This window comes from Pneumocystis jirovecii (genome assembly GCF_001477535.1).
Source record: "Pneumocystis jirovecii RU7 chromosome Unknown supercont1.1, whole genome shotgun sequence".
Taxonomy (NCBI): domain Eukaryota; kingdom Fungi; phylum Ascomycota; class Pneumocystomycetes; order Pneumocystales; family Pneumocystaceae; genus Pneumocystis; species Pneumocystis jirovecii.
The window spans coordinates 336,047-359,477 of NW_017264775.1; the positions used below are offsets into that span (position 1 = coordinate 336,047).

General features: G+C 21.6%; 13 protein-coding genes across 13 annotated transcripts; 6 read left to right on the forward strand and 7 right to left on the reverse strand.

The window, feature by feature from the left end:
- Positions 1 to 224: 224 nt before the first annotated feature.
- T551_00177 (mitochondrial 37S ribosomal protein RSM25) lies at positions 225 to 894 on the reverse strand (the record flags this gene model as incomplete). The annotated part of the gene is made up of 2 exons (XM_018372444.1): positions 225 to 489; positions 539 to 894. The coding sequence occupies 2 exons, from the start codon at positions 892 to 894 to the stop codon at positions 225 to 227; spliced, it is 621 nt and encodes a 206-aa protein (XP_018231384.1).
- An 849-nt stretch (positions 895 to 1,743) lies between these two features.
- T551_00178 (transcription initiation factor TFIID subunit 13) lies at positions 1,744 to 2,213 on the reverse strand (the record flags this gene model as incomplete). The annotated part of the gene is made up of 4 exons (XM_018372445.1): positions 1,744 to 1,848; positions 1,896 to 1,955; positions 2,000 to 2,097; positions 2,144 to 2,213. 4 exons carry the CDS (start codon positions 2,211 to 2,213, stop codon positions 1,744 to 1,746), a joined length of 333 nt encoding a protein of 110 aa, XP_018231385.1.
- An 88-nt stretch (positions 2,214 to 2,301) lies between these two features.
- On the forward strand, positions 2,302 to 2,604 carry T551_00179 (protein kish-A; the record flags this gene model as incomplete). Its single annotated transcript, XM_018372446.1, has 3 exons — positions 2,302 to 2,304; positions 2,360 to 2,469; positions 2,517 to 2,604. 3 exons carry the CDS (start codon positions 2,302 to 2,304, stop codon positions 2,602 to 2,604), a joined length of 201 nt encoding a protein of 66 aa, XP_018231386.1.
- Positions 2,605 to 2,684: 80 nt separating this feature from the next.
- T551_00180 (rRNA-binding ribosome biosynthesis protein UTP25) lies at positions 2,685 to 5,046 on the reverse strand (the record flags this gene model as incomplete). Its single annotated transcript, XM_018372447.1, has 9 exons — positions 2,685 to 3,212; positions 3,254 to 3,590; positions 3,636 to 3,859; positions 3,900 to 4,074; positions 4,124 to 4,262; positions 4,311 to 4,368; positions 4,411 to 4,613; positions 4,658 to 4,950; positions 5,000 to 5,046. 9 exons carry the CDS (start codon positions 5,044 to 5,046, stop codon positions 2,685 to 2,687), a joined length of 2,004 nt encoding a protein of 667 aa, XP_018231387.1.
- A 160-nt stretch (positions 5,047 to 5,206) lies between these two features.
- Positions 5,207 to 6,293, forward strand: T551_00181 (uncharacterized protein; the record flags this gene model as incomplete). Its single annotated transcript, XM_018372448.1, has 4 exons — positions 5,207 to 5,455; positions 5,500 to 5,872; positions 5,919 to 6,055; positions 6,099 to 6,293. 4 exons carry the CDS (start codon positions 5,207 to 5,209, stop codon positions 6,291 to 6,293), a joined length of 954 nt encoding a protein of 317 aa, XP_018231388.1.
- Positions 6,294 to 6,424: 131 nt separating this feature from the next.
- On the forward strand, positions 6,425 to 8,333 carry T551_00182 (uncharacterized protein; the record flags this gene model as incomplete). The annotated part of the gene is made up of 5 exons (XM_018372449.1): positions 6,425 to 6,907; positions 6,947 to 7,415; positions 7,463 to 7,809; positions 7,855 to 8,018; positions 8,063 to 8,333. The coding sequence occupies 5 exons, from the start codon at positions 6,425 to 6,427 to the stop codon at positions 8,331 to 8,333; spliced, it is 1,734 nt and encodes a 577-aa protein (XP_018231389.1).
- Positions 8,334 to 10,771: 2,438 nt separating this feature from the next.
- T551_00183 (type 1 protein phosphatase-activating protein YPI1) lies at positions 10,772 to 11,250 on the forward strand (the record flags this gene model as incomplete). Its single annotated transcript, XM_018372450.1, has 2 exons — positions 10,772 to 10,979; positions 11,030 to 11,250. 2 exons carry the CDS (start codon positions 10,772 to 10,774, stop codon positions 11,248 to 11,250), a joined length of 429 nt encoding a protein of 142 aa, XP_018231390.1.
- Positions 11,251 to 11,762: 512 nt separating this feature from the next.
- T551_00184 (uncharacterized protein) lies at positions 11,763 to 12,071 on the reverse strand (the record flags this gene model as incomplete). The annotated part of the gene is given in 4 exon segments (XM_018372451.1): positions 11,763 to 11,842; positions 11,859 to 11,869; positions 11,903 to 11,972; positions 12,011 to 12,071. The coding sequence occupies 4 exon segments, from the start codon at positions 12,069 to 12,071 to the stop codon at positions 11,763 to 11,765; spliced, it is 222 nt and encodes a 73-aa protein (XP_018231391.1).
- Positions 12,072 to 13,664: 1,593 nt separating this feature from the next.
- Positions 13,665 to 14,149, forward strand: T551_00185 (uncharacterized protein; the record flags this gene model as incomplete). Its single annotated transcript, XM_018372452.1, has 3 exons — positions 13,665 to 13,700; positions 13,741 to 13,824; positions 13,868 to 14,149. 3 exons carry the CDS (start codon positions 13,665 to 13,667, stop codon positions 14,147 to 14,149), a joined length of 402 nt encoding a protein of 133 aa, XP_018231392.1.
- Positions 14,150 to 15,554: 1,405 nt separating this feature from the next.
- On the reverse strand, positions 15,555 to 16,741 carry T551_00186 (uncharacterized protein; the record flags this gene model as incomplete). The annotated part of the gene is made up of 7 exons (XM_018372453.1): positions 15,555 to 15,713; positions 15,766 to 15,861; positions 15,910 to 16,020; positions 16,165 to 16,304; positions 16,348 to 16,411; positions 16,457 to 16,540; positions 16,583 to 16,741. The coding sequence occupies 7 exons, from the start codon at positions 16,739 to 16,741 to the stop codon at positions 15,555 to 15,557; spliced, it is 813 nt and encodes a 270-aa protein (XP_018231393.1).
- A 1,499-nt stretch (positions 16,742 to 18,240) lies between these two features.
- T551_00187 (iron-sulfur cluster assembly protein NAR1) lies at positions 18,241 to 19,925 on the forward strand (the record flags this gene model as incomplete). Its single annotated transcript, XM_018372454.1, has 6 exons — positions 18,241 to 18,265; positions 18,314 to 18,387; positions 18,434 to 18,537; positions 18,583 to 18,664; positions 18,709 to 19,532; positions 19,583 to 19,925. 6 exons carry the CDS (start codon positions 18,241 to 18,243, stop codon positions 19,923 to 19,925), a joined length of 1,452 nt encoding a protein of 483 aa, XP_018231394.1.
- A 348-nt stretch (positions 19,926 to 20,273) lies between these two features.
- T551_00188 (cell differentiation protein rcd1) lies at positions 20,274 to 21,397 on the reverse strand (the record flags this gene model as incomplete). Its single annotated transcript, XM_018372455.1, has 3 exons — positions 20,274 to 20,412; positions 20,456 to 21,005; positions 21,052 to 21,397. 3 exons carry the CDS (start codon positions 21,395 to 21,397, stop codon positions 20,274 to 20,276), a joined length of 1,035 nt encoding a protein of 344 aa, XP_018231395.1.
- Positions 21,398 to 21,924: 527 nt separating this feature from the next.
- On the reverse strand, positions 21,925 to 23,016 carry T551_00189 (triose-phosphate isomerase; the record flags this gene model as incomplete). The annotated part of the gene is made up of 9 exons (XM_018372456.1): positions 21,925 to 21,968; positions 22,012 to 22,027; positions 22,067 to 22,222; positions 22,264 to 22,286; positions 22,328 to 22,356; positions 22,399 to 22,565; positions 22,611 to 22,695; positions 22,737 to 22,860; positions 22,908 to 23,016. The coding sequence occupies 9 exons, from the start codon at positions 23,014 to 23,016 to the stop codon at positions 21,925 to 21,927; spliced, it is 753 nt and encodes a 250-aa protein (XP_018231396.1).
- Positions 23,017 to 23,431: the final 415 nt, after the last annotated feature.

Genomic DNA, 23,431 nt, shown 5'->3' on the forward strand with positions numbered 1-23,431 from the left:
AAACTTTTATCGATAATCGTTTTTGAATAATTCTATATTTATTCCAATAAATTTTTTTATAAAATATATTTTATATATTATTAAAATTCTGAAAAATATTTGATGTGTTTTGAATATGTACATATATATACTGCTCAATATATAATTTTAAAATACACTATATATTATAAAGATGAAATATATATAGAAAATTTTTTATATATATTTTACATATTTATTTAATATTATTTTTTTTTTTGAAGGCTTGATTGTAATATTGATTTTTCTCTCCAATTTTTAAGTATATCCTGTTCCAAAATTACATTAGTTTCAATATAAGATTTATAGAATTCTGCTCCATGCATTCTAGCTTCATCTTCTGCAACTACTTGTGATATTTGTTCTTGTGCTCTTGCATAATAAAATTCCGAAAGAGCTTTTGCATATGCTTCTTCTTCTGCTTGTTTTGGTTTTGAATGTGTCATTAACCAAAGTTGTCTTTGTACAACACTAAACAATAAAAAGTGAATATTTTTTATGCTTTTATATTTAAATTTACCTTTCTCCATCTAATGATTTTGTTTTTTGATTAAGTTGACTCCAGTCATAATTTTCTGCATCTTTCCCATCATATTCTATTAAATTCCTTGGTCTTGCTAACTCCCAAGGATGATCTTTGAAAAACTTTTTTCTGAGTCGGTCTTCTGGATATGTAATATTTTGAGGTAGTAAAACTTTTGGTTTTAGAGAATTTGTTAATTGAATAAACTGTGGAGGAAATCTTTTTAGTAAATTAAAATTTGGAGGTGTTTCTATAACCGGTCTAAACCATTTTGGTTCTTTTTTTATATGATTTACTTGTAAAAGCTGAGAAACTATTGTATGAACCTGAAGTGGTCTTAAATCTATTGGCATTTAAGTTTAATTTTTATTTTTTATATGACTTCTGCAATTTTAATATTATAAATAAATATAATAACATTATAACTTTAATTTATTTGTTTTTAAAATTTTTGTAATTTTTTTAAATCAAAAATTAATTTTTAAAATTTGTTCGCGAATTGGAGTTTTTTAATATAAATATTTTTATGACATTTATAATTGCAGCATGATTTATAGTTTAGATTAGTTGATCTACTTTTTGTATTAATTAATATGTTAATTATTTTTATGTTTTTTAAGTTATCTATAAAACTAAGATAAATTTTTTTGTGTTTATATTGGTTAAATTATATAATTGTTAATAATATTTTATATTAATTTGTATTGTTTTTAATTATATTTGAATATTATTAGAAAGTTTTATCTATAAAGTTTTTATAAGTATTAATATATTAATATAGTTTTTTACTAATTTCTTTATTAGCAATTTTTTTAAAATTAATAATTTATAAAAGTCCTATAGACCATTTATAATATTTTATAGCATATTGATTTGGATGCTTTTATATTAGAATCATATTATTAATAAAAAATTAAATATTTCTGAAATAGTTAATCTGTTTTCGAAAAAAATATGATAAATGAATCATTAAATAAAAGGATAATTTAAAAAAAATGCTATAGAAATATAAATTATTAAGTTTTAGGTGAATCAATATTAAGAATGACCCTAGGAAAAAATATAGACTAAATAATGGGTATAATTAATATTATATATAGGCTGAAATTTATAATATAGCCCACAAGTGTATAATATTAAATATTGATATATGTTTTTTTTTTTTTTCAATTTTATTTAATTTGCATATTTTTTTTTGATATTTAATCTTTGTCGTCAAATTGTTTTCGCGCTTCTGCAATTACTCTTTGTAAGGTTAAAAGCTCTTCTATACGACCTAATTTACGAGGGTCATTCCTTAAAATAAACTATTCAAATTAAAAATGAAAAAACTAGTAAAAATAAATTGTTTTACTTTAAAATCGTCTACTTTTAATTTGTTTCTATTACCAGCAACACGAGCTGCTTCTAAACACTAAAATAAATAAGATAAAATTATATTATGTTTACCATTTTTACCATTTCATTTACGTAATCTATAACAATATCTTCTAGTATTTGTACTGAATCCAATGCAGGTTGTTTATCATCACCAAAAGCGTACATAAGAGATTTTACTTAGTAATATTAATTATAAAGTTTGCGATAATAAAGGAATTTTACAATCTTTTGTGAAAAGATGCTGTTTTTTTATTGTTTTTCCTTTAGTAAATAAATCTTGATTAGAAGTCATTTTTATATTAAAAATTTAATTTTAGAAATATTTTCGTAGATTAACGTTAGAATTTTAGTTTTAAAAATTGTTTTATATTTTATATATAATGGTAAGTTTAAAAATTTTATAATGTAATGGATATTTATTAACTTTCATAATTTAAGTCTGCTCTTTTTAACTTTCAAAGTCTTCTTCTTGTTATTCTTTTATTAATTTGTACTTGTACTTATATTCGTGCTCAAGCACCAGCACTTATGGATAGGAATAAAAATGGGTAAATTTTATTATTTCTATGATTATTGTTTTTTATGTTGTAAATAGAGCATTGTCAATTTTTTGGAAAGCCGCTAGAATAGGTGAAAGACTAAGCCCCTATGTTTCAATATGCTGTATTTTGATGGCTGTATGATTATTTATTTAAAAGATGAATTACAATTAAATATGTGATAGGTATCAATATGTATTTAGTAAAACTATGAGGAATTATTTTTACAGAAATGCAAAAATATCATTAGCTCCATGACACATTAAGTTAATTCTTTTTGATCCAATAATTCTTTCTAATTTTAAGGCATCCCATTTCGAAAATAATACTTTACTATGTTTATTGCAGTTTTTTCCTTTTTGTGTTTCAAGCATGAATCCAATTAATTCTGGATAAAAAAGAGAGTTTTCCGGCAATGAATAAAATATAAGAGTGTTTACTCCTTTTATGTTGTACCTTCGGTAATAATGTGCGCGCTCTGTATATAGTAAAATCTTCTTATTACCCGTATTAAAATATGATCTTGCTTTTGATACTTCGGAATTTGAAGAGTATTCAGATATAAAAGTAAAAGATACTTCTTCTTTGTTTAAATAGTTACGTATTCTAACGAAGTCGAAATACGATGGTATAAAAATAAGGAATCCGTTTCCTTCCGATCTTACGATATTTGGTAGTATAGATGTTTTAAAATATGAAAACTTCGTGTCTGGATCTATAGATGGATCGGATGAATGTAATCGTAGAAATATCTATATATTTTATATATTTTATATAAAATTATATTTTATACCTGTTTTATTTTATATCCTACATCTTCAATAGACCCCTTGTAAGTTTGTTTGATTTTATTTTTTCCACTAATATTAAAAAGATAATTTATAAATAATGAATTTATTTCGGGAGTTAGATATTGTGCAAAAATAAGGGTTTGACGTAGGAATTTGGAATTTCCATCTAAATACCAGTTTCTAACCCTGCTAAAATTACATTCATGAGCTTCATTAGGTAACACATTTAAATTGTCAAAAATGTATGAAACATGTTCCCAATTTTGCATTTGTAAAGCATTCGCATTATCAATAATAGTTATTTCGATTGACGATAAATAATCTCGGTTTTTTTTTTTGCTATTAAAGAAATAAAATATATATAACGAATTATAAATTTTTTACCCTTTTTCGTCTATTAACAGACGTAGTCCCAGTGGACTTGCAAGAATTATATCTGAGTTATAAAATTCTGAGAATATTTTTAATGTTTTTCTAGTAATTTTTATTCCTAGTCGAAATATATCATCGGTATTTCCAATAAATAAATCTTTATAATCAGCGGGCTTAGATTGATTTATATTGTCAAGTTCTATAGAATATTCATCAATGAATCGCTTTTTATTTTCCTATATTAATTAGACTAATACAATAAGATCTTTTTATAACTTGTTGTTCTGTTTTAGATATATTAATAATAGTTTGTACAACTTCAAGGCATGAATTTTTTGTTGGAAGTAAAATTAAAATTTTTGGCCTTGTAAATCCCTGATCTCTATATTCTATTTCTGGATTTTGAGAATGATTTAATTTTTCATTATTTTTTAATATATAATGTCGAGTTCTGAAAAATTTTAATCTAAAATTTTATAAAATCAAAGAGTATAGCTAACTTATATATATGATTCAAAATATGCAAAGTATATAAAGACCTTAATTCCTTTTTGTTGTTATAGTTTAAATAAGTAAATAGAAAATCTTGATATAAAAATATTGGAGTTATTGAAATGTTTTGTATATTTGTTAAAGTATCTATGAAACAATTTTAGTTATTTTTTTTATTTTTCTTTTATTCTTTACTTGATTCATGATATATTGATTGGTATTTAAAAAATGATTCTTTTAAACTTTTTTTTATCTATATTTTTTATAAGATTTTTATTATTATTAAATATCCAACCTTGAAATTGTTAATATCTGGGGTTAAAATTTTAAGTTTAATCCCAAAATTATCTGTTTCTGAAAGTCTATATTGAACTAACTTTCCTATTTCTATTATTTCTTTTTTTTCTATTATCCATTTATTTTTAGCCGCTTTTTCTACAAATGAATTTAGTTTTTCTTCATCTGGAGATTGATAATGATGGTAAAATGGATCAATATCTATATAATTAAATTAAATATATTTTTTGTGATATTATACATACTATTTTCACAAATATCAGAATCGCTACTTTCTAAGTTAGATTGGGAAATAACTTTCTTGTTTAACTTCTGAATTTTATTTTGTTCTTTTATATCTTCATATATTAAGTTGCTAATTTTTCTTTTTTCTTTGTTATTTTTATTTGTTACTTTTTTTTGTTCATGTTTTTCAGGTTCTAGTAAATTTATAAGAATTTCGAAAGCCTTGGATGTTGTAAAATTGTGTTTATCTGCTTCTGCGTTTTTTTTAATATCTAAATGTTTTGCATTTTGAGATTTATTTATATAAATATTTCTTTATTATTAGAAAATTTTTATACTATTTTTTTAAAAAAAAGATATACCTTTTTGATAAAATATTTGACACTTTTGATTCTTTTTTAGTTTTCATTTTTTAAATATGTTTTCATGAGCTTTTAAGTTTTATGTTACAGATATCGTTAAAAAGACCGGAGTTTTTTAAGAATTTTTTGAAAAAGCGTATTATAATATTTATTATTTAATTGGGACGTTTAGGTCTTCTTTATATTTTTTCATTTGAAATTCTTGTAATGGTGTTGGAAACCGGTATATTATTATATCCTGAAAGATTAAAAAGTTCGTATATTTCACCAATTTTTAATACAGTAAATATTGTAGTTGATCCTATTGTTTTATTTTTAATTCTTGATTATTCTCTTCGAAGAAGTCATGGACAAAATAGAGTTATTGGTACACTTTTAGGTATTAGATCCGAGGATGGATCTGAAATAGAGATTCGTAATTGTTTTGTTGTACCTCATAATGAAAATCAAGATCAGGTTTATGAAATTATTTATTTTATCTTGTCTCTAATTCTAATTAGGTAGAAGTAGATATGGAATATCATAAAACTATGTATGAGTTGCATCGCAAAACTAATCCTCATGAAGTAGTTGTTGGCTGGTTTAATTTTTTTTTTATAATTTTACTTTATATTAATAATCATAGGTTTGCTACATTATCTCAGTTGAATACATTTAGTGCACTTATACAGAATTTTTATTCTTCTTCTCCAGATGGCACATATCCTTTTCCTGCTGTTCATTTGACTGTATCATTTGATCTTAAATTTGGATTAAATTGCAAAACCTATATTTCATCGGCAGTTGGTGTGACATCTGAGCGAACTGCTGATAGTTGTCTGTTTTTGCCTATACCACATGAAATAAGATATTATGATTTAGAAAAGAATGGATGTATGGAATAATATTGTTCTTAAATATCTTCTAATCTTTATTAAAGTTGATTCAATTTTAAAAGCTAAAAATGAAGAAAATAGACAAACAAGTATCTTGACTGATATGGATAATTTAGAACAATCTATTGAAAAAATTTTATTAATTTTGAAAAAAGTTAAAAAATATGTTGAAAATGTTATGGTAAGATTTAATAATTTTATTATATTTTTTAAAAAAATTATAGGATGGAAAAATTCAAATTAATCCTGTTATTATTCGTTTTTTAATGGATAATATGAGTGTTTTTTCTAATATAGATTCTCTTGATGTTGAAAGAATGTTCAACAATCATTTACAAGATGTTCTTATGCTTGTTTGTATAGCAAATATTATTCATATACAGTTAGATATATCAAATCGTTTAGTAGCTTTAATTTAGAATATCTTGTAGTTTATTTTTTTAAAACTATATTGATTATCTTATTTTGATTTTGTGGATTATCGATTTTAACGTTAAAAGTTGTTTGAATTATGTTATTGCATATATGATTTTTATGTTTATATATTTGAATGATCTATTTCGGTATTAAAGTATTTGGCCTGTCTTTTCTAAAATGGAAACCTGTTCAATTCCGATTTTTTTCTGTACTTTGTTGTAGAAATTATTATAAAATTGGATATAAGAATATTTATAATGATCAAAAACTAAATAAGAAAATCTGGGGTAGTTGTAGTAAAGTAGTTTTTTGTATTGGGTTATCTTTTATGACCTTTTCTATCTTATACATATTTTCAATAGATACAGATTCTTTTAGATATATTGGTTTGGCGACTATTAGAACATTTAGATTAATATCAACAGCTGCTCTGTGTTTTAATGATTATCGTAAAACGATTAATTCTAATTACTTGGATGAAAAAGAGCGGTTATATGCGTTGTCTTTGTGTCATAAAAGATGTGCTAAACGTACTTTATCTTGCTTAGAGAACAATGGTGGGATATTTATCAAGCTTGGTCAACATTTAAGTAGTATGTCATATTTGATTCCTTATGTATTTTTGGTATTATTTTTTTTTTACTTATTCTTTTAGGAATGGACATCTACTATGGTTTGTTTACAAGATAAATGTCCATCTTCTTCAATGGACGATATTAAAAAAATGTTTTTGGATGACACAGGAAAAACACTAGAAGATTGTTTTTCTTTTTTTGATGAGAAACCAATAGGTGTTGCTAGTTTAGCTCAAGTTCATCGAGCTATTATGAAAGAAAATGGACGTGAAGTTGCTGTAAAGATTCAACATCCATCTTTGAAGGAATTTGTAGTTATTGATATTTTTTTGACTAAGAAGATTCTTAGTTCTATTAAAAGATTTTTTCCTGAATTTACTTTGACTTGGTTAACTGAAGAAATGGAATTTTCTTTGTTGCAGGAGCTTAATTTTAAAGAAGAAGAAAAAAATGCTATTCGTATTAAAAAACATTTTGAAAAAGTAAAAAGATTTTCTGTTTATATTCCAGAAGTTATATGGTCAGAAAAAAGAATTTTAGTGATGGAATGTAGGAAGTTATATAGTATTATTATATTGTTTGACTTTGTTGTTTAGATATTAAGGGTGTGAGAGTTGATAACCATAAATATATGTTAATAAATAATATATCTCGAGATGAAATTAGTGCTGAGTTATCGCATATATTTAATGAGATGATATTTGGCGGTGATGGATATTTACATTGTGATCCACATGGTGGAAATTTACTTATTAGGACTCGGCCTAAATCTTCTCAATCAAAATATAATTTTGAAATTGTGTTATTAGATCATGGATTATATAGAGAAATTCCTTTAGATCTTCAAAGATCTTATGCAAAATTATGGCTTTCGATTATAAATATGAATGAAAAAGATATGAAGCAATATTCATATGAAGTCGCTGGGATTAGTGAAGATAAAGTAGATTATATATAAATGTTTTATATTTTTTGTTAATATAGCTAGTTTCATTTATTTGCAAGTGTTATTACTGGTCGAGATTTTAAACCATTTAAAAAATCTATGGCTATAAAATGGGTGAAAAATGAGCCTAATCGTATTACAGTACCAGCTACTCGAAGTTTTATAACACAATTAGTTGAACTATTAGATAACGTTCCACGAATTATGTAATATTAAGAGTTTTATTGTTTTATATATTTAAAAAAAATAGGCTTTTACTTTTTAAAACTAATGATTTACTTCGTTCACTTGATGAAAGCCTTAAAACTACTTATGGTCCTAAACGCACTTATGGCATTCTTAGAAAGTATTGTGCAAGAGTCGTTTATCAAGAAAACTTAGATAAGTTGTATTCTAGAAAAGTTCCTAGAAATTATTGGAATCCTTCTTTTTTTGCACAATATTTACTTTGTCTCTGGAGATATTATTCTTTTGAAGTTTCATTTTATATTTATGAATGGTACTTATTTATTTCTGGTTAAAAATTGATTTACTGTTTTAATAATAACTCATGAATTCGTTTCTTTTAGATCTTTGTTGAAAATATTATTTTTATTACTGAGCTTTGTGAAAATATTAATGTAATTTTAAACTATTTATTTAAAGACTTTATAATTATATTTTTTAAATATTTTTAAAATTATCATTAATTGAGAGTTAATATTTGTATTTATTGAAGATATTAATTTTTGTTTTTTTTTTTCTGAATTGATGCATCAGATAAGTATGATAAAATGTTAAAGTAGTTGTGGAGTTTTTAAATAATTAGTATTATATATATTTATATTGTTTTATAATTCCTTATAATTTTTGATATATTACTTTAGTATTATAATTTAAGGATTTGTAGTCTAATTGAAAAGGAAATATTAACTATATAGAGAATTTTTTGGAAAAATTTTAATAATGTATACAATTGAATATTTTATTAGATATAATGTTATTTTTCATTCAATTAAATAACAAATGTTATAGTTTATTAAAAGAATAAAAAAAATATAAACAGCAATTGATGGATTAAATGTATTCGATAAAGATAGTATATAGATGAAGGATTATTTCTAATAATAGTAGATTTTTTCTTTAAAAGATAATTATTTTTTTAAGAATTATAGTATAAATAATTGTTTAGGAAAAATATTTATAAATTTTTTACTAAAAATGTTAAATGGTATTTTGGAAAGATAATTAAACGTTATATGTTTTTTTAGATTTAGGTTTTTTTAGATGAATATTAATTTTTTTGAAATAAAAATAATAATACTTTATATTAAGTTTATTTCTATAGAAACTTTTTTTCATTGATTAATGAAAAATTATTTTTGAATGGGCTATTTATAGAGTTTATAGTAGTTATAAAATTAGATTAATATTTTAGATAATAATTACTACTTATGTCATAATATATTATCTGATTTTTGTCTAGTACTTGCAAGTTTTTTAAAAAGTTATGTATAATTTTATTTGAGTACTAATGAATGTTTATATATGATGTTTTTTAAAATTTTAAATAATTTTGAGGATTTTAATATTGAAATGAATTTAAAATTTAGTTTATTAAAGACATTTTTTTGAAGTCTGAGTTTTTTTAAAATTAAATTATAATGTAATTTATTTATTAATATTTTTCATTTAGTTTGTTTTTTTCAATTTCTTAGTTCTGTCTAATTTTCGATAAATCAAGTCTTTTTATATTGAAAATTACTAATTTTTTTCATTGTTTTTTTTTTTAATTTGAGATTAATATACTTTATTAACTAATTAATTTATGATTATATTATATTCTATATTTGATAAATAACGAACTTTGTATAATTGATCTAATTTTGATAATTATTATATTATAATAAATTTTAAATATAATTGTAATGAAAGCTTTTAAAAGGTTGATGTTTTAATAATAGTGAGAGTTTTTTTTTTTTTTGAAAAAATGTAGAAAATAAAATAAATAATAGAAATAAATAATAGAAATAAATATTATGGATAATATGTTTTTTTAATTTGCTTAAACATGTTATTGAATTTTTTTTAAAAGTTTTAGAAAATTTGAATAGTTTCCAAGGAAAATAAAATTTTTTTAATTTTATTTTTTTTGTTATTAAATACAGTAAAAAAAATATTTGTGTTTAAAATTATTAATTTATTTATACAAATAATTGTTATTATTCATGTTTTCTTTATCTTAATTTTTTTTATATTAATATCATATTTTTATGAATAATTTTATTTAGGAAAGTATATGAATGTAAAGGTATATTAAAAAATAATGTTATCATTTTGATATATGGTAAGAAAATTATGTGAACAGATATTTCGAGTAGAGGTTGGAAAAGTGAACAAATATAAGCGTTTATGAATGAATTAATTGATAGAAATTTAGAGAATTCTGAAAAATATATAATATAATTAAATTTATAATTTGTTTAGTTTCTTTATTTAAGACACTGTATTTTTGTCTTTGTGTATACGAGTTTAATTCAAATATTTTTCAAATATAATTATTTTTTTTTTGTTAATGGTTTTTTATTTTTTAAATTATTTTTGAAATGTTATTATAGGATAAATTTATATGAATTATAAATTTTTATTAATAAAAATATTTATTCTTTTTTTATTTCCATTATATTATGGTTTGTTTTAATCAAGAATAAGCCTACTTTTTATCTTTAAAGTCGTGTTTATGATGTTTTGAATTACATTTAACTATTTATAACACTAAAAAATGACTAAATATGTTATTTGATGGATAAATCTAATTCTAAAATTATAAGTTATAGATGTCAAATATTATTTTTTTGAAAATTTTGTAATTTGATTTATTTTCACGTCCATAAATTATTTTAAATTGGTTTCCTTAGCAACTTAAATATTTTTTAGTTTAACTTAAGTTTTTTTTGTTTTTGTTCTTTATAATAATGATATGCATCAACAAAATTTGTTTTCTCGGAATAGATCTGAAGCTTCTCAAGCTATATCTGGGTCCTTTGTTTTTCAACCATCACTTATATCTGATCAGGATAATGAAGTTAGAGGAATAATTCATCTTAGAGGAGCTCCCTCAGAAAGAAGAGTAAGATTTGATGAAACTGCTATTGATAACGAAGGAATGGGAAAGAAGAAATCTAAAAGTTTTTGAATATCAGTTGAATGTTTATATATGGGTCTAATTCTATTATAGTATGTTGTATTTATCATAAACCGCGAGAATATGATGAGTCATCTAGTGATACTGACACTTCTTCATCTGAATCGGAAAATCACAAAAATTCTTATCCCAATAATTATGAATGTTTTGGTAGAGATATGGAACCTAATTGTGGGAACCCACAATTATATGATAAAGTTAATAAACATTTAAATGCCTATGAAACCTATCCAAAAAATAGGAAAACATCTTAATAATTTCGTAATATGCTATCTTTACGATATAATTGTTTTGGGAAAAAACGCTATTTTTATTACTATGTTTTTTATTTTATGCTCTATATTATAATTTTCATTTTAAAGATTTATTAATTAGTATTTAGTTTTTTATGATCAGAACAAAACAGTCATCATAGATTTGTTTTTTTTTTTTTGTATTGAATCTATGTGCTTGACTCTGTTATATGTTCATCATATCTAATTATTTCATAAATGTTCTTTGAGTTCAATTTTTTATAATTAGGTATTTTAAAAAAAGCGCTTCTGTTAATATTGTATGATTTACGGATTAGATGTAGCAATATTGACTGTGCATCAAGAGTAAGCCCCATTATGTTAAATCCTTTTCTAAAATCAAGGAAATAACCGCATAACTATTTACTTTGACAAAAAATGACTCACCATCCATAAAAAGTAGCCCTAATAATTTTTCCTCCTAAATGATTTCGTTATTTCTTTATTGGTCTTTATGAAAAAATAGTCTTAGTTCATAATCTATAAGTCCAAGACTCATATCTTTGTCTTTCCATTAAGGATAAAAGGACTAAATAGTATATAAACTTAAGTCCTATAGTTTTAAAAACCACAGAAAAAACTATAAGGATATAAAAAATATATTAGGACTAACTATGGAGAGACTTCCAAGTTTCTATTTTGGAGCGTTTCCGCTTGAACTCTAAAAAAGAGTTGTCCGGGGACTTTCTGGTTAAATTAAATATACATAAGATTGTATTACCTTTCCCTAAAGCAAAATTTGTGTAATGAAGAAATGAAATTCTTCCGTTTGTAGACTTCATTTGCGATTCTTTGTGCACAGTCAATTTAAGAATACGATGTACGAAATTTTTGAAATTATAATTAAAATATGTATTTATAATAAAAAAAAATATATAATATATATATGCTACTGTTACTTGTATTCGTTTTAATATGATTTTAATTGTTTAAAATAATTAAAATAATTAAAATTTATGTTTAATAAATTTTTGATGCTTTTATTTATTAGATATTTTTAGTAGTTGCAAGAATATGTGTTCATTTGTTTTAGTTTATGTTATTGTTTTTTGTTAAGATTCCCCATTTTTATGTTTAATGTTTTTTGGGATTTTAGAATATTAATTTTAGATAATTATCTTGTTTCAATTTTTTTGTATATATTATAAAAAAGTATTTAGTATTTATTATTGTATTAATGTTATTTTTTGATGAATGTTTGAATTTAGTATAATATTTGTAATGTGTATCAATACAATTTAAAACTAAAGTGTTTCTATTTTAAAGAAATACTAGGATATTAAATAATTAGGAATAATATTTAGTGTAAAATTTTTGTTTAAAGTTGTTTAAAAACATTTATTTTTATTACTATAATTATTATAATGAAATAACTTGGTAATTAAATTCTTATACTGTTGTTGAAAAAAATAATTGGTAAGATTTAGAAATATTTGTCATTTCAAAGTTTTATAAAATTTAATTTTTTTTATTTTAAATGTCGATTAATGATTTTTTTCTATACTAATTTTTAATACTCATAATTATTCTTTGTTCAGAAATATTTATAATAATATATGTATTTACAAGTAGGTTATTGTGAAATAATAGAATATAAATATGTACTATTTTATATTTTTTTAATATGTTTTTGAATTAAATTATAGTGTATCTTTAAAAGTTTAAAATTATGTTAAATTTAATATATATTATGAAAATAATGCTTTTATTAAAGTTTTGTAATAATACAGAAATTGTTTATTTTTTAAAAAAAATATTTTTTGAAAAATATATATATAATATTTATATTTTAAAAATAATTTTTATAAAAAATATTATGACTAATTGAATATTATTGGTAAGTAATGAAAGTTAATTAAATCTATGTAAATATATGTATATTATTCTATATTTTGAAAAATAGTTTGATTTGTTATTGTTTCGCATATTTTTTTGCAAGTTTACGAATAGTTATATTTTTATTAAATTATGATATGTCATGTATATTTCTATAAAAAATATGAAATTAATCTAATGTGTAGAACATAATGATTAATATTAAAATATATGCGTTATTTTTTTAAATGACATTTGTATTTTTTATATTAAAGTAAAATAATATTTTATATGAATTGAAAGATTATCTGTAAAATATACTTTAGTATTTTTTAATATACAAAATATATAAATATTTTTAAATACTGAACAAATGTATGTTAATATGATATATTGATGTATTGTTATTGTAATATAATTTTATTTCTTTTGAAATTTTTTTATAAGTATTTATATTTTTTATTTGGTAATAAATTTTAATGAAAAATTTTAAGTATATTGGGTTTTAAATATAATATTTAATAATTATAAAAGTAATAACTCTTAAAGAGTTTTAAGTTATGATACCTTCTGAGAAAAATAAATTAGATTTAAATGTAAGTTCTTTAGATTTATAAAATAGTTAAATATTTTTAGACATTAACAGAAGAAGAAAAGAAATTATTTCGTCTATATGGGAAATTGCCTCAGAAGAGTGATATTTTAAATAATAAACTTAAAGTATTTTTATTATTTTTATAAAATTATGAATTAATAGTTAAAGGAAAGAAAATATTTTGATTCTGGTGATTATGCATTATCAAAAGCAGGGAAAGCTTCTGATGTTGGTATTACTAATGTTGGATCACAAATACCGTCACTAGAAAAAATTTCGCAATACATGAGCCTAAGTGGATATTCTAACATTTCAAGCGGAAGTTCTATTTCTAATTTTTCTGGGTCACCGGTTAAAGAGAGTAGTTTATTACATTGTAGTATTTCAACAAGTCAGGCGTCTACCGTAGATGATACAGAGAATGATTTAGGGTCAACTTTGCATGATTAAAACTTATGTGTTTATTACTATTTTATGTTGACAAATATTGATTTTACAATCTAAATTATATAAGAGCTGTTTCAGTGTAGCAAATATGACAAATGTTAGCCTACTCTTATTAAAGATAGTTTGTTTTATAATATATGTTATATGTTAGAGTTTTATTTTTGTGAATATAAATTCATTTTTTTTTATTTTGCAATTTTTATTCAATATATTTTAGTTCTTAAATAAAATATTGAAATTGATGATATAATGTTTGTATTTTGTTATGATTAATAATGATAATGAAAAAATAATTTATATATCTCATTTTTTGGGCTGAGAATTGAGAATGTAATATAATGTTTAGATTTATTGATTTGATTCATATATGTTAAGGATGTGTATAACATATATTTTAAATAAAATAAATTTGTATATAATTATATGTGAATATAAAATTTGTATTTCTTTAAAAAAAATGATCTATTTAAAAAAGTGAATGGGCTAATCCCTGATTTTAATATATAACTATTGTTGTTTTTGTTTAATTCTCTGTTTAATTCTTCAATAGACAATAATTTTACTGATTTTTTTCATAGTTTATAGATTATTTATCATTAACACTTTTTTTGAAATATTTAAATGATTACAGTTATAGGTTTTATGTTAATATAGAATAATTGAATTGTGTATAATTATTGAATTATTTCATGAATATATATACAATATGTTTTTGTTTTTTTGGTTATTTATAAAATATACTATTAAATTGTTAAATAGTTAAAATTATATAATCTACAATGATTTAATGTATTTTTGAAATAGAATTTTGAATTTATAATAGTTCGAATTTTGATAAATTTGAAGAATCTTCCGTTTTATTTTTAAAAAATGATATAAAAAGTGTTAGTTTCAATGAATTAATTATTTTAAAATTATGGCAAAATAAGTTTTTAGTGAATTTCTAAATATGTATAAGGTTCTAAATTAATGCTTTTATAATGAATGTTTTCAATTAATATATTTTTTTAACTATTTTATTGATTTATTCTTAGAAATATGTAATTGTAATATTTAGAGACATATTATATTAAAAAATAATATATAAATTTATAAATTTATTTTTTTCAATAATGAATTTTATTCTAAAATAAAATTTAGTATATATTTGATGATTTAGGTGGTTTAAAAATAATTGTTAAAATTAGATATATTAAATGTATATAAAAATAATTGGATCTATATTTCTCTTAAGCAAATTATATACACTTGATAAAATAATTGACTCGTTTTTTATATTTTTAAAATTAGATATTAAACGCATTTATTATTATAATAATGATTATAGCATATGTTATATAAATTTTAGATTAATATTTTTAGTAATTGATATTTCATATGTTCGATAAAATTATTAAAATTATTAGTATTAACAACTATTATCTGTTGATTGTATCAGTGATAATTTTTTATCTGATGTTTCTTCATCGTATAATATATTATTATCATTTATTGGAAATATTTTGATTTCATTATTAGTATTTATATCTTTTCGTAATAATTTTGGAAAATATGTATAATTTAATGCCTTGAATAAGATTAGGTAATGCATTATAATTAAATATATCTTGTCAACATACTGGTTTAAGTTCTGTTATAGCTTTTTTGATAATAATTGTTCTTTTGACTGTATTCCATAATTCTTGAGTCAAAAATGATGAATCTTGTGATGAAATCTATGTTAATGGTATTAATTATATTGATGTGCACATATACAAACCAACCTTCTTTAATAAAAGAATTTTTGTTTGTAAACTAGTACGTATAGATCTTTTTGATATACGATCAAGAGATCTAGATATGTTGTTTAAATGATGCGATGTTTTTTCAGCAATCTATTTTCGATAAGAATATATATATAATAATTAATAAAATTCCTCTGCTAAATCTATTCTAAAAATTAATGGAATATTTTGACTTAACTTGTCTTTGAAAAATGATCGAAATGCTAGATCTATAAGAGGTATCAACATTTCTACATTTGGTATCCATTTAAATTCAGGGTTTTTTTGTAAATTATTTTCAAATTCTAATTTTATTTGAATTTCTGAAAGTTCTCCATGTAAAATGTTTTTAGGATATTCTAATATAGGATATGATTGTAATGGTAGAAGAATTACTAAACTTTATAAGAATATTATATCAAAAGATATTATTTGTACTTGTAAATGTAGTTTCTTCGTAATTTGATTGTATAATAGGACGGAGATGAAATTGTTTCCACCACTTAAATTATTAGAATATACTTATAAAAAATATTAGTTTTAAAACTTCTGTTGATGATATTAATTGGCTTAAATCGCGTATAAATTCGTGTTTTATATAATTATTTTTCCATAACGCACTCAATTTCAACTATAATTATACGAATATCTTAAAAAATGCATATTAACTTACACTTAAAATATCTCCTTTAAGAATATCATATTTTTTCCAGTAAATTACTGCATTTTCATCTGGATATAACACTGTGTAGGATGCAATAAAGTTTAGTTTGATTTTATTTATATTATCTTCTAAACAGAGTGGTGGTATATGGAATTGTATGTTTGTCATAAATTGTAAAATGGAAAAAATATTTTAAATTTTAATATTTTTTAATGTTTTTTCGTAAAGATACGCGTTTTGATTGAGAAATAATTTATGCATCTAATCGTAATTTTAGATGATATAATATTAAGAAATATGAATAATAAAATATCTTAATTCTAAATTTAATATAAAAAAATATTATATATGATCGATTACACGTTATAATATTTTAAATATTTTATGTTTTAATTATGTTTTAATTTGATATTTTTTATCATAAGCATATAATCTAAATATTAAAAATGTATCCATATTTTTTTATATAACGTATAACTACTATGTTAAATTTAAATACATACATGTCTATTTTAAAAAATTTGTATTTTAAATAAAAATAAATAACTTAATGATTACAATATTGTAATTACATATAAATTATAAATTAAAAATTATGAATACTTGAATAATAATATAATTGATATAATTAATATAATTAATATAATTATTCATTGATATTTTATATATATAAATGGAATTACGTAGATTTTTTACATAAAGATAAGTGAAAAAAATGTTATATAATAAATTAAATAGTTATTATATAAAGATACAATGTGTTTATTATTTGTCTAATATTGTATTTATTATATTAAAATATTATAGTAATGATATGCATTAATTATTTATATTATATTTATATATAATAATAGTATTACTAATATATATCTAATATATGTGTATTCTTACAATTTAAAATAAGTATATTATTATAATAATAATATATTATTCAATCATTTATAGCATTTATCCATTGAAAAATATAATTATATATATATTATTACATATATATATTTAAATAATAATGTCTCTAAAATTTTACATAAATTTATAATATTATTAAAAATATATAAATTAAAATACCTAATAGATTGGTTTAAATATTATCGGTATATGCATAGTTTATGCATAGTTACATGTTATATAATAGTTATAAATATATATGAATATAAATATAATAACATTATTAATGTTATTAATAAAATGTGTTAATGACTTGTATTTTTTTATATTATAAGATTAAAATTAGATAAAATTAAAATTTAAATGTATATTATGTTAGCATTATTGTACTTTTAAATAAATAAAAAAATTGAATTTATATGATTATAGAAAAACATATATTAACTTTAATAGATACAGAATATAACATTTATATATAAAAATCAATATAAATTAATGTTGATATTATAAAATATTATTTCTAAAATATACAAAAAAACACATCATTATTACAGTAGAAATAAATATTAAAATATATATTTAATATAATAATATATAAATATTTTTATAATAAAATAAACCTAATTTTATAAATGAATATTCATTTTTTAAATATTTTTAAAACATCTTGTATATTAATTTTTTAAAATCTTAATTTAGAATCGTAAAAAATATTTAATTACATTTAACAATCGATTATAAAAAACATCTTGTAATAAACTAATTTATATTATTAACATTAAATGAGTAAAATTTTGTCTATTGAATGTACTATACACTTTTTTCCAAATTTTATAAATTACTAATTATAAACAGATTTAAATGATTTTATATCACCAAATCAAAAATGTATTAAATCCTTAAATACATCAATTAATATTCCTGAAAATGTATTAATACTTTCAATAATAATTATAATCATATCTTATTTTTTAGAATCAAATAAATTTAGATAAAAAAGGATATTATGAAATCAATAATGGCACAAAAAGAAAACTAGAACCAGCAACTATAACTTTAAATGATTGTTTAGCATGCAAGTATTATTATATAATTTTTACATTTAACAAAATAAAATGTTTTAGTGGATGTATTACATCAACAGAAAGCATTTTTATTGAATCACAATCATATCAAAAAATTAACGCTATTATTGAAGAAAATATGGTATTTTTTTTAGATCTAACTGCAAAAACCAATACTTTTATTAGAGCCTCGAAGAAAATGAACGGAAAATCTTAGTAGCATCTATTTCACCTCAATCACGAGCATCACTCGCAGCAGTTTTTAATATTTCTATAAAATCAACACATGCTCGTTTAACATACTTTTTTACAAAATTGTTGTCATTTTCACATTTTGTAGATACAAACTTTGGAAGAGAATTAGCATTATATGAACTATCTAACGATTTTATTCAACGCTATAAAACAAAAAAAAAAGGTTATGATGATCAAATACTACCCTTGCTCACATCAGCATGTCCAGGATGGATATGTTATGCAGAAAAAACTCATTCAGAAATTTTACCATATATATCTCGTGTAAAATCTCCACAACAAATTACAGGTACTATAATTAAATCTAAATTAACAGAAATATCAAACAAGCAAAAACAACATATTTACCATGTTTCAATAATGCCATGCTTTGATAAAAAATTAGAAGCAAGCAGAGAAGAATTTTCAGAAAATGGTATTAAAGATGTTGATTGCGTTATTACAACATCAGAAGTACTAGAAATGTTAAGAGAACGATCATTAGATTTACAAAAAATGCCAGAAGCACCTCATGATTCTTTAATATCATGTTATATGGATACGGATATAATGGAACATCCTGGTTCATCATCAGGTGGATATCTCTTTCAAATATTTACATTTGCTGCTCAAGAGTTATTTAACATAGATCTTACAAACACAAATTCAACTCATAACATAACACATATAATACGAAATAATGATATGATGGAATATATTCTAAAAGGATCAGATAATTCAATTCTTCTTCGAATGGCAATATGTTACGGCTTTAGGTAATTTAAATAAAATTACTGCTATTACATAACATTCTAAAAAAACACAGAAATATACAAAATCTTATCAGGAAATTAAAAACCAAAAAAAAGAACATATCACAAGAAACAAATTATGATTTTGTAGAAGTCATGGCATGTCCATCTGGATGTATTAACGGAGGAGGTCAATTAAAACCAAAAACAATAGAGTTATCCAAAACATTTACACAAAAAGAATGGATCGATCACGTAAATAATTTATATAATTCTAGTACAAAAATGACCATTAATTCAATTCGCATATTACAATATATAAAAAACTGGGATCGTGATTTTGCATATAAAATATTATATACGACTTATCGTTCTATACCACAAACTTCTAACAAACAACTAAACCAAGATTGGTAATTTCATAAATTTCATAGGTTTTTGCGTATAATTACATATTACATCAAAAATATTTTAAATAAATAGCCTTTATATATAAATCAATTTCCAATATCAATTATTATACTTTACAAGATACACTAAAGATACATTTTAAAATATATATAATATCCATATTTATACGTATTAATCTATACTCATATTTTATATTTCATAAAACAATAAAAGTATATATTTTTAACCCATATATGAATATGTATATATGTATTATACGAATTAATATAAAATATCAAATACAAGAATCTGACAAAAATTAATACACCGTTTAACCATAAATTTCGAATTATCTATTATAAAATAATGACACAATTACCCAATTACACTATCAGATAAATTAACTAAAAGCTGTGCTAAAGCACGTTTTGTAGATAAATCATCCTTAAGAAGATTTGAAAATGTAGCATCCCTTAAAGGCTCAGGTAAGCATTGGCGTAAAGCTTCTCGAGCTCTATTCTTTTATAAGACCTTTAAAGCAAATATCCTAAACATACCTAGGATTCTCACTTAATCGCAAATAACATCGTACAACGTGTTTCAGAAGACGATGAACTTGATTTTCAACAAGCTGCCCTACCATATTACTCAAAACAGTACCTACAGCATAAAATCTTTCATATGTTTGACAAATATATGCAAGACCCATATCGTCAGTTAATATTTTCTGTACAATAAAAATAGCAACTGTTTTGCTTAACTCTGAGCCTGTTTCCATGATACGGAGACAAAGAGGAATAATCTCAGTAGAAAGTAAAAAATTAATTACATCGGTAGAGTCATTTTTTACTAAAGCACCAATAACACCCAATGAAGTCAGTCTCAAATATTCAAATGGCCGGGACTTTGATGTAGTACTCATAAAAGGATATAGAAAAAGAGGAATATGAGCATTAAGAAAAAGAGTTCGCGTCTCATTGTGCGATGCAATACACTGTAATAAAGCAAGAGCATTACAAACACGATTAGAAGCATGAGTTGTAAGTTGAGGCGAAAGCAAAAGAGGATAAACAGAAACAATTTCTTTAAGTAAGCTTGTCATTACACCTATATCAATTAAATCAAAATATCAACAATGGAAACTACAACTTACCAAAAGAATGCCACAAAATAAAAGCAAGATCATCAAACTGCTCACGCTTCTTACTCAATTCAAGAAGAGCATGTTCTCTTCCAGAACTCCCACTTATTAATTCTATAATCCAATTATACATCTTTACATTATCAGGTAAATTCTGATATCCTTCTACATTATCTCCACGAGAACTCATAAATGTATTTCCAAATGGAACAGAAGTCCCAAAACACGGACTAGTTCTAGATAATGAAAAATTCATAGTATTAGAAGTATCTGAAATTATCTGCTGCTGAGTTTTCGATACAGGATGATTTAAATACTGCGAAGACCCAAAAACTGACCCATATCCAGGCGAAATCATTATTCACAACAATAGATATCAATTACAAAATTTACAAAAGTATATTTTTTTCTATTTTTCCAATATATTCGTCATTTTTATCGATAATTATTTCTAAGTTTTATTATAAAAATTAACTCAAATAAATTATCAATACGAATACATAATATGTATATATAACAATTACATGAAATTATCAAATTTTACATCATACAGTTTATTTAAATATTTTTTCATTAAATAAACATTTAAAGTTTACTATTATAATTGCATAAATACAACATAAATACAATCATAAAAAAGTAAATACTATTAAATATTATTAAAACATTAAATATTTTCTACTAATTTCATAAATAAATAAATAAATATGTGATAAAAAAAACGAAATTATAAAATTTCGAGATATCCAGTATTTTTTTTTTTTAAAAAAACTAATTAAAAAAACTAAAATAAAAAAATCAGAAACATTACTTTATATCTAATAGAACAATTATTTTTTTATACATTTTTAAAACATTAGTTCTATAATCTTTATCTTTCATTCATTAAACACATACTGAAAAATTTACATTAATAATATCTTTAAATTCTTACACTTATTAGCCTAAAAATAAATTACATAATAATATTACCAGGCTTTAATGAAGCCTATAATATTAATTATAAGAAAAATATTATATTACTTACACCTCCTACAAGAAATCCATCAACATCTTTCATTTTTGATAACTCTTTCGCATTTTTAGATGTCACAGAACCACCATATATAATACGAATGTGACTACTTTCATCATATAACCTTTCTTCTAACCACAAACGTATTTTTTCATGAACATATTGAACCTTACAATACATTAAACACAATCATCTTTTATAATTTATACCTGTTCAGGACTTGCAGCTTTTCCTAAAATCTATTAAAAAAACACTTAAATCATAAGTTCTCACCTGTTCCAATAGCCCAAACAGGTTCATAACTGCCATTAATAAATATCTAAATGTAAAAACAAAACACATACGCTATAACCAGATTTGAAGAATTTGTCACATACTGAAAAACAGCTTTTAATTGCGAAGTTACTACATCAATAGTACGTCCTGATTCATGATCTTCTAAATTCTCTCCAATACAAAGAATAACAGACATCCCATTTTCAAGAGCATATTTTGTTTTCAATGCAACGAGCTAATATATTAATAATGAATATACAAAAACATAGAAATAACTTACTTCGTCATTTTCATTAAACAAATTTCTACGTTCACTATGCCCAATAATTGTCCATAATATTTCACAATCTTTTAACTGCTCAACACTAAAAAATTAAATTAATTTTTACCAACTATAATAATTTACGAAATTTCTCCAGTATATGGACCAGGTGGTCCTTTATAAACATTTTGAGCAGATACTCCTATATCATGTCTTAAATACTTTCTAACATAAGAAAGATAAAGTTCAGGAGGAGAAATCACGATATCTTTAATAAAAATTAAAAACTATAAATTCCAAAAATACTACACATACCAACATTAGGATCAAGCTCCGAGCTATTTAAAAATTCTATTATCCTTGTAATGCTTTCAATCGTCCCATTAGCTTTAAAATTTCCTCCAACGAAAAATCTTCGTGACATTTAACGTTTTAATTTAAATAAATATTTGTATTTATAATTTAAACGTGAAAAAACATACAAAAAAAATAAAACTATCAAATAAATTTTATGATAAACTTATTCGTAACAATTATATTTTAGATTTTTAATAATAAATACAACAAATTATCTAATAAATAAAACCAAAAATTATCATGTAAATTTAAAATATAATTAAATTTATATATTTCATATTATTTTTTTTTAAAAAAATTGAATATAAAAAATATTAAAAACAAAAAAATAAAATTATAATAAATCAATAAAAAAAATATTATATTAATATGTTTTATAATTTTAATAACATTTAAAAATAAAAAAAAGAGCAGTCCCTGATAAATTATAAAGAATCGTCAATAAATTATTTTAATAATTCTTAAAAATGAAATTATATTAA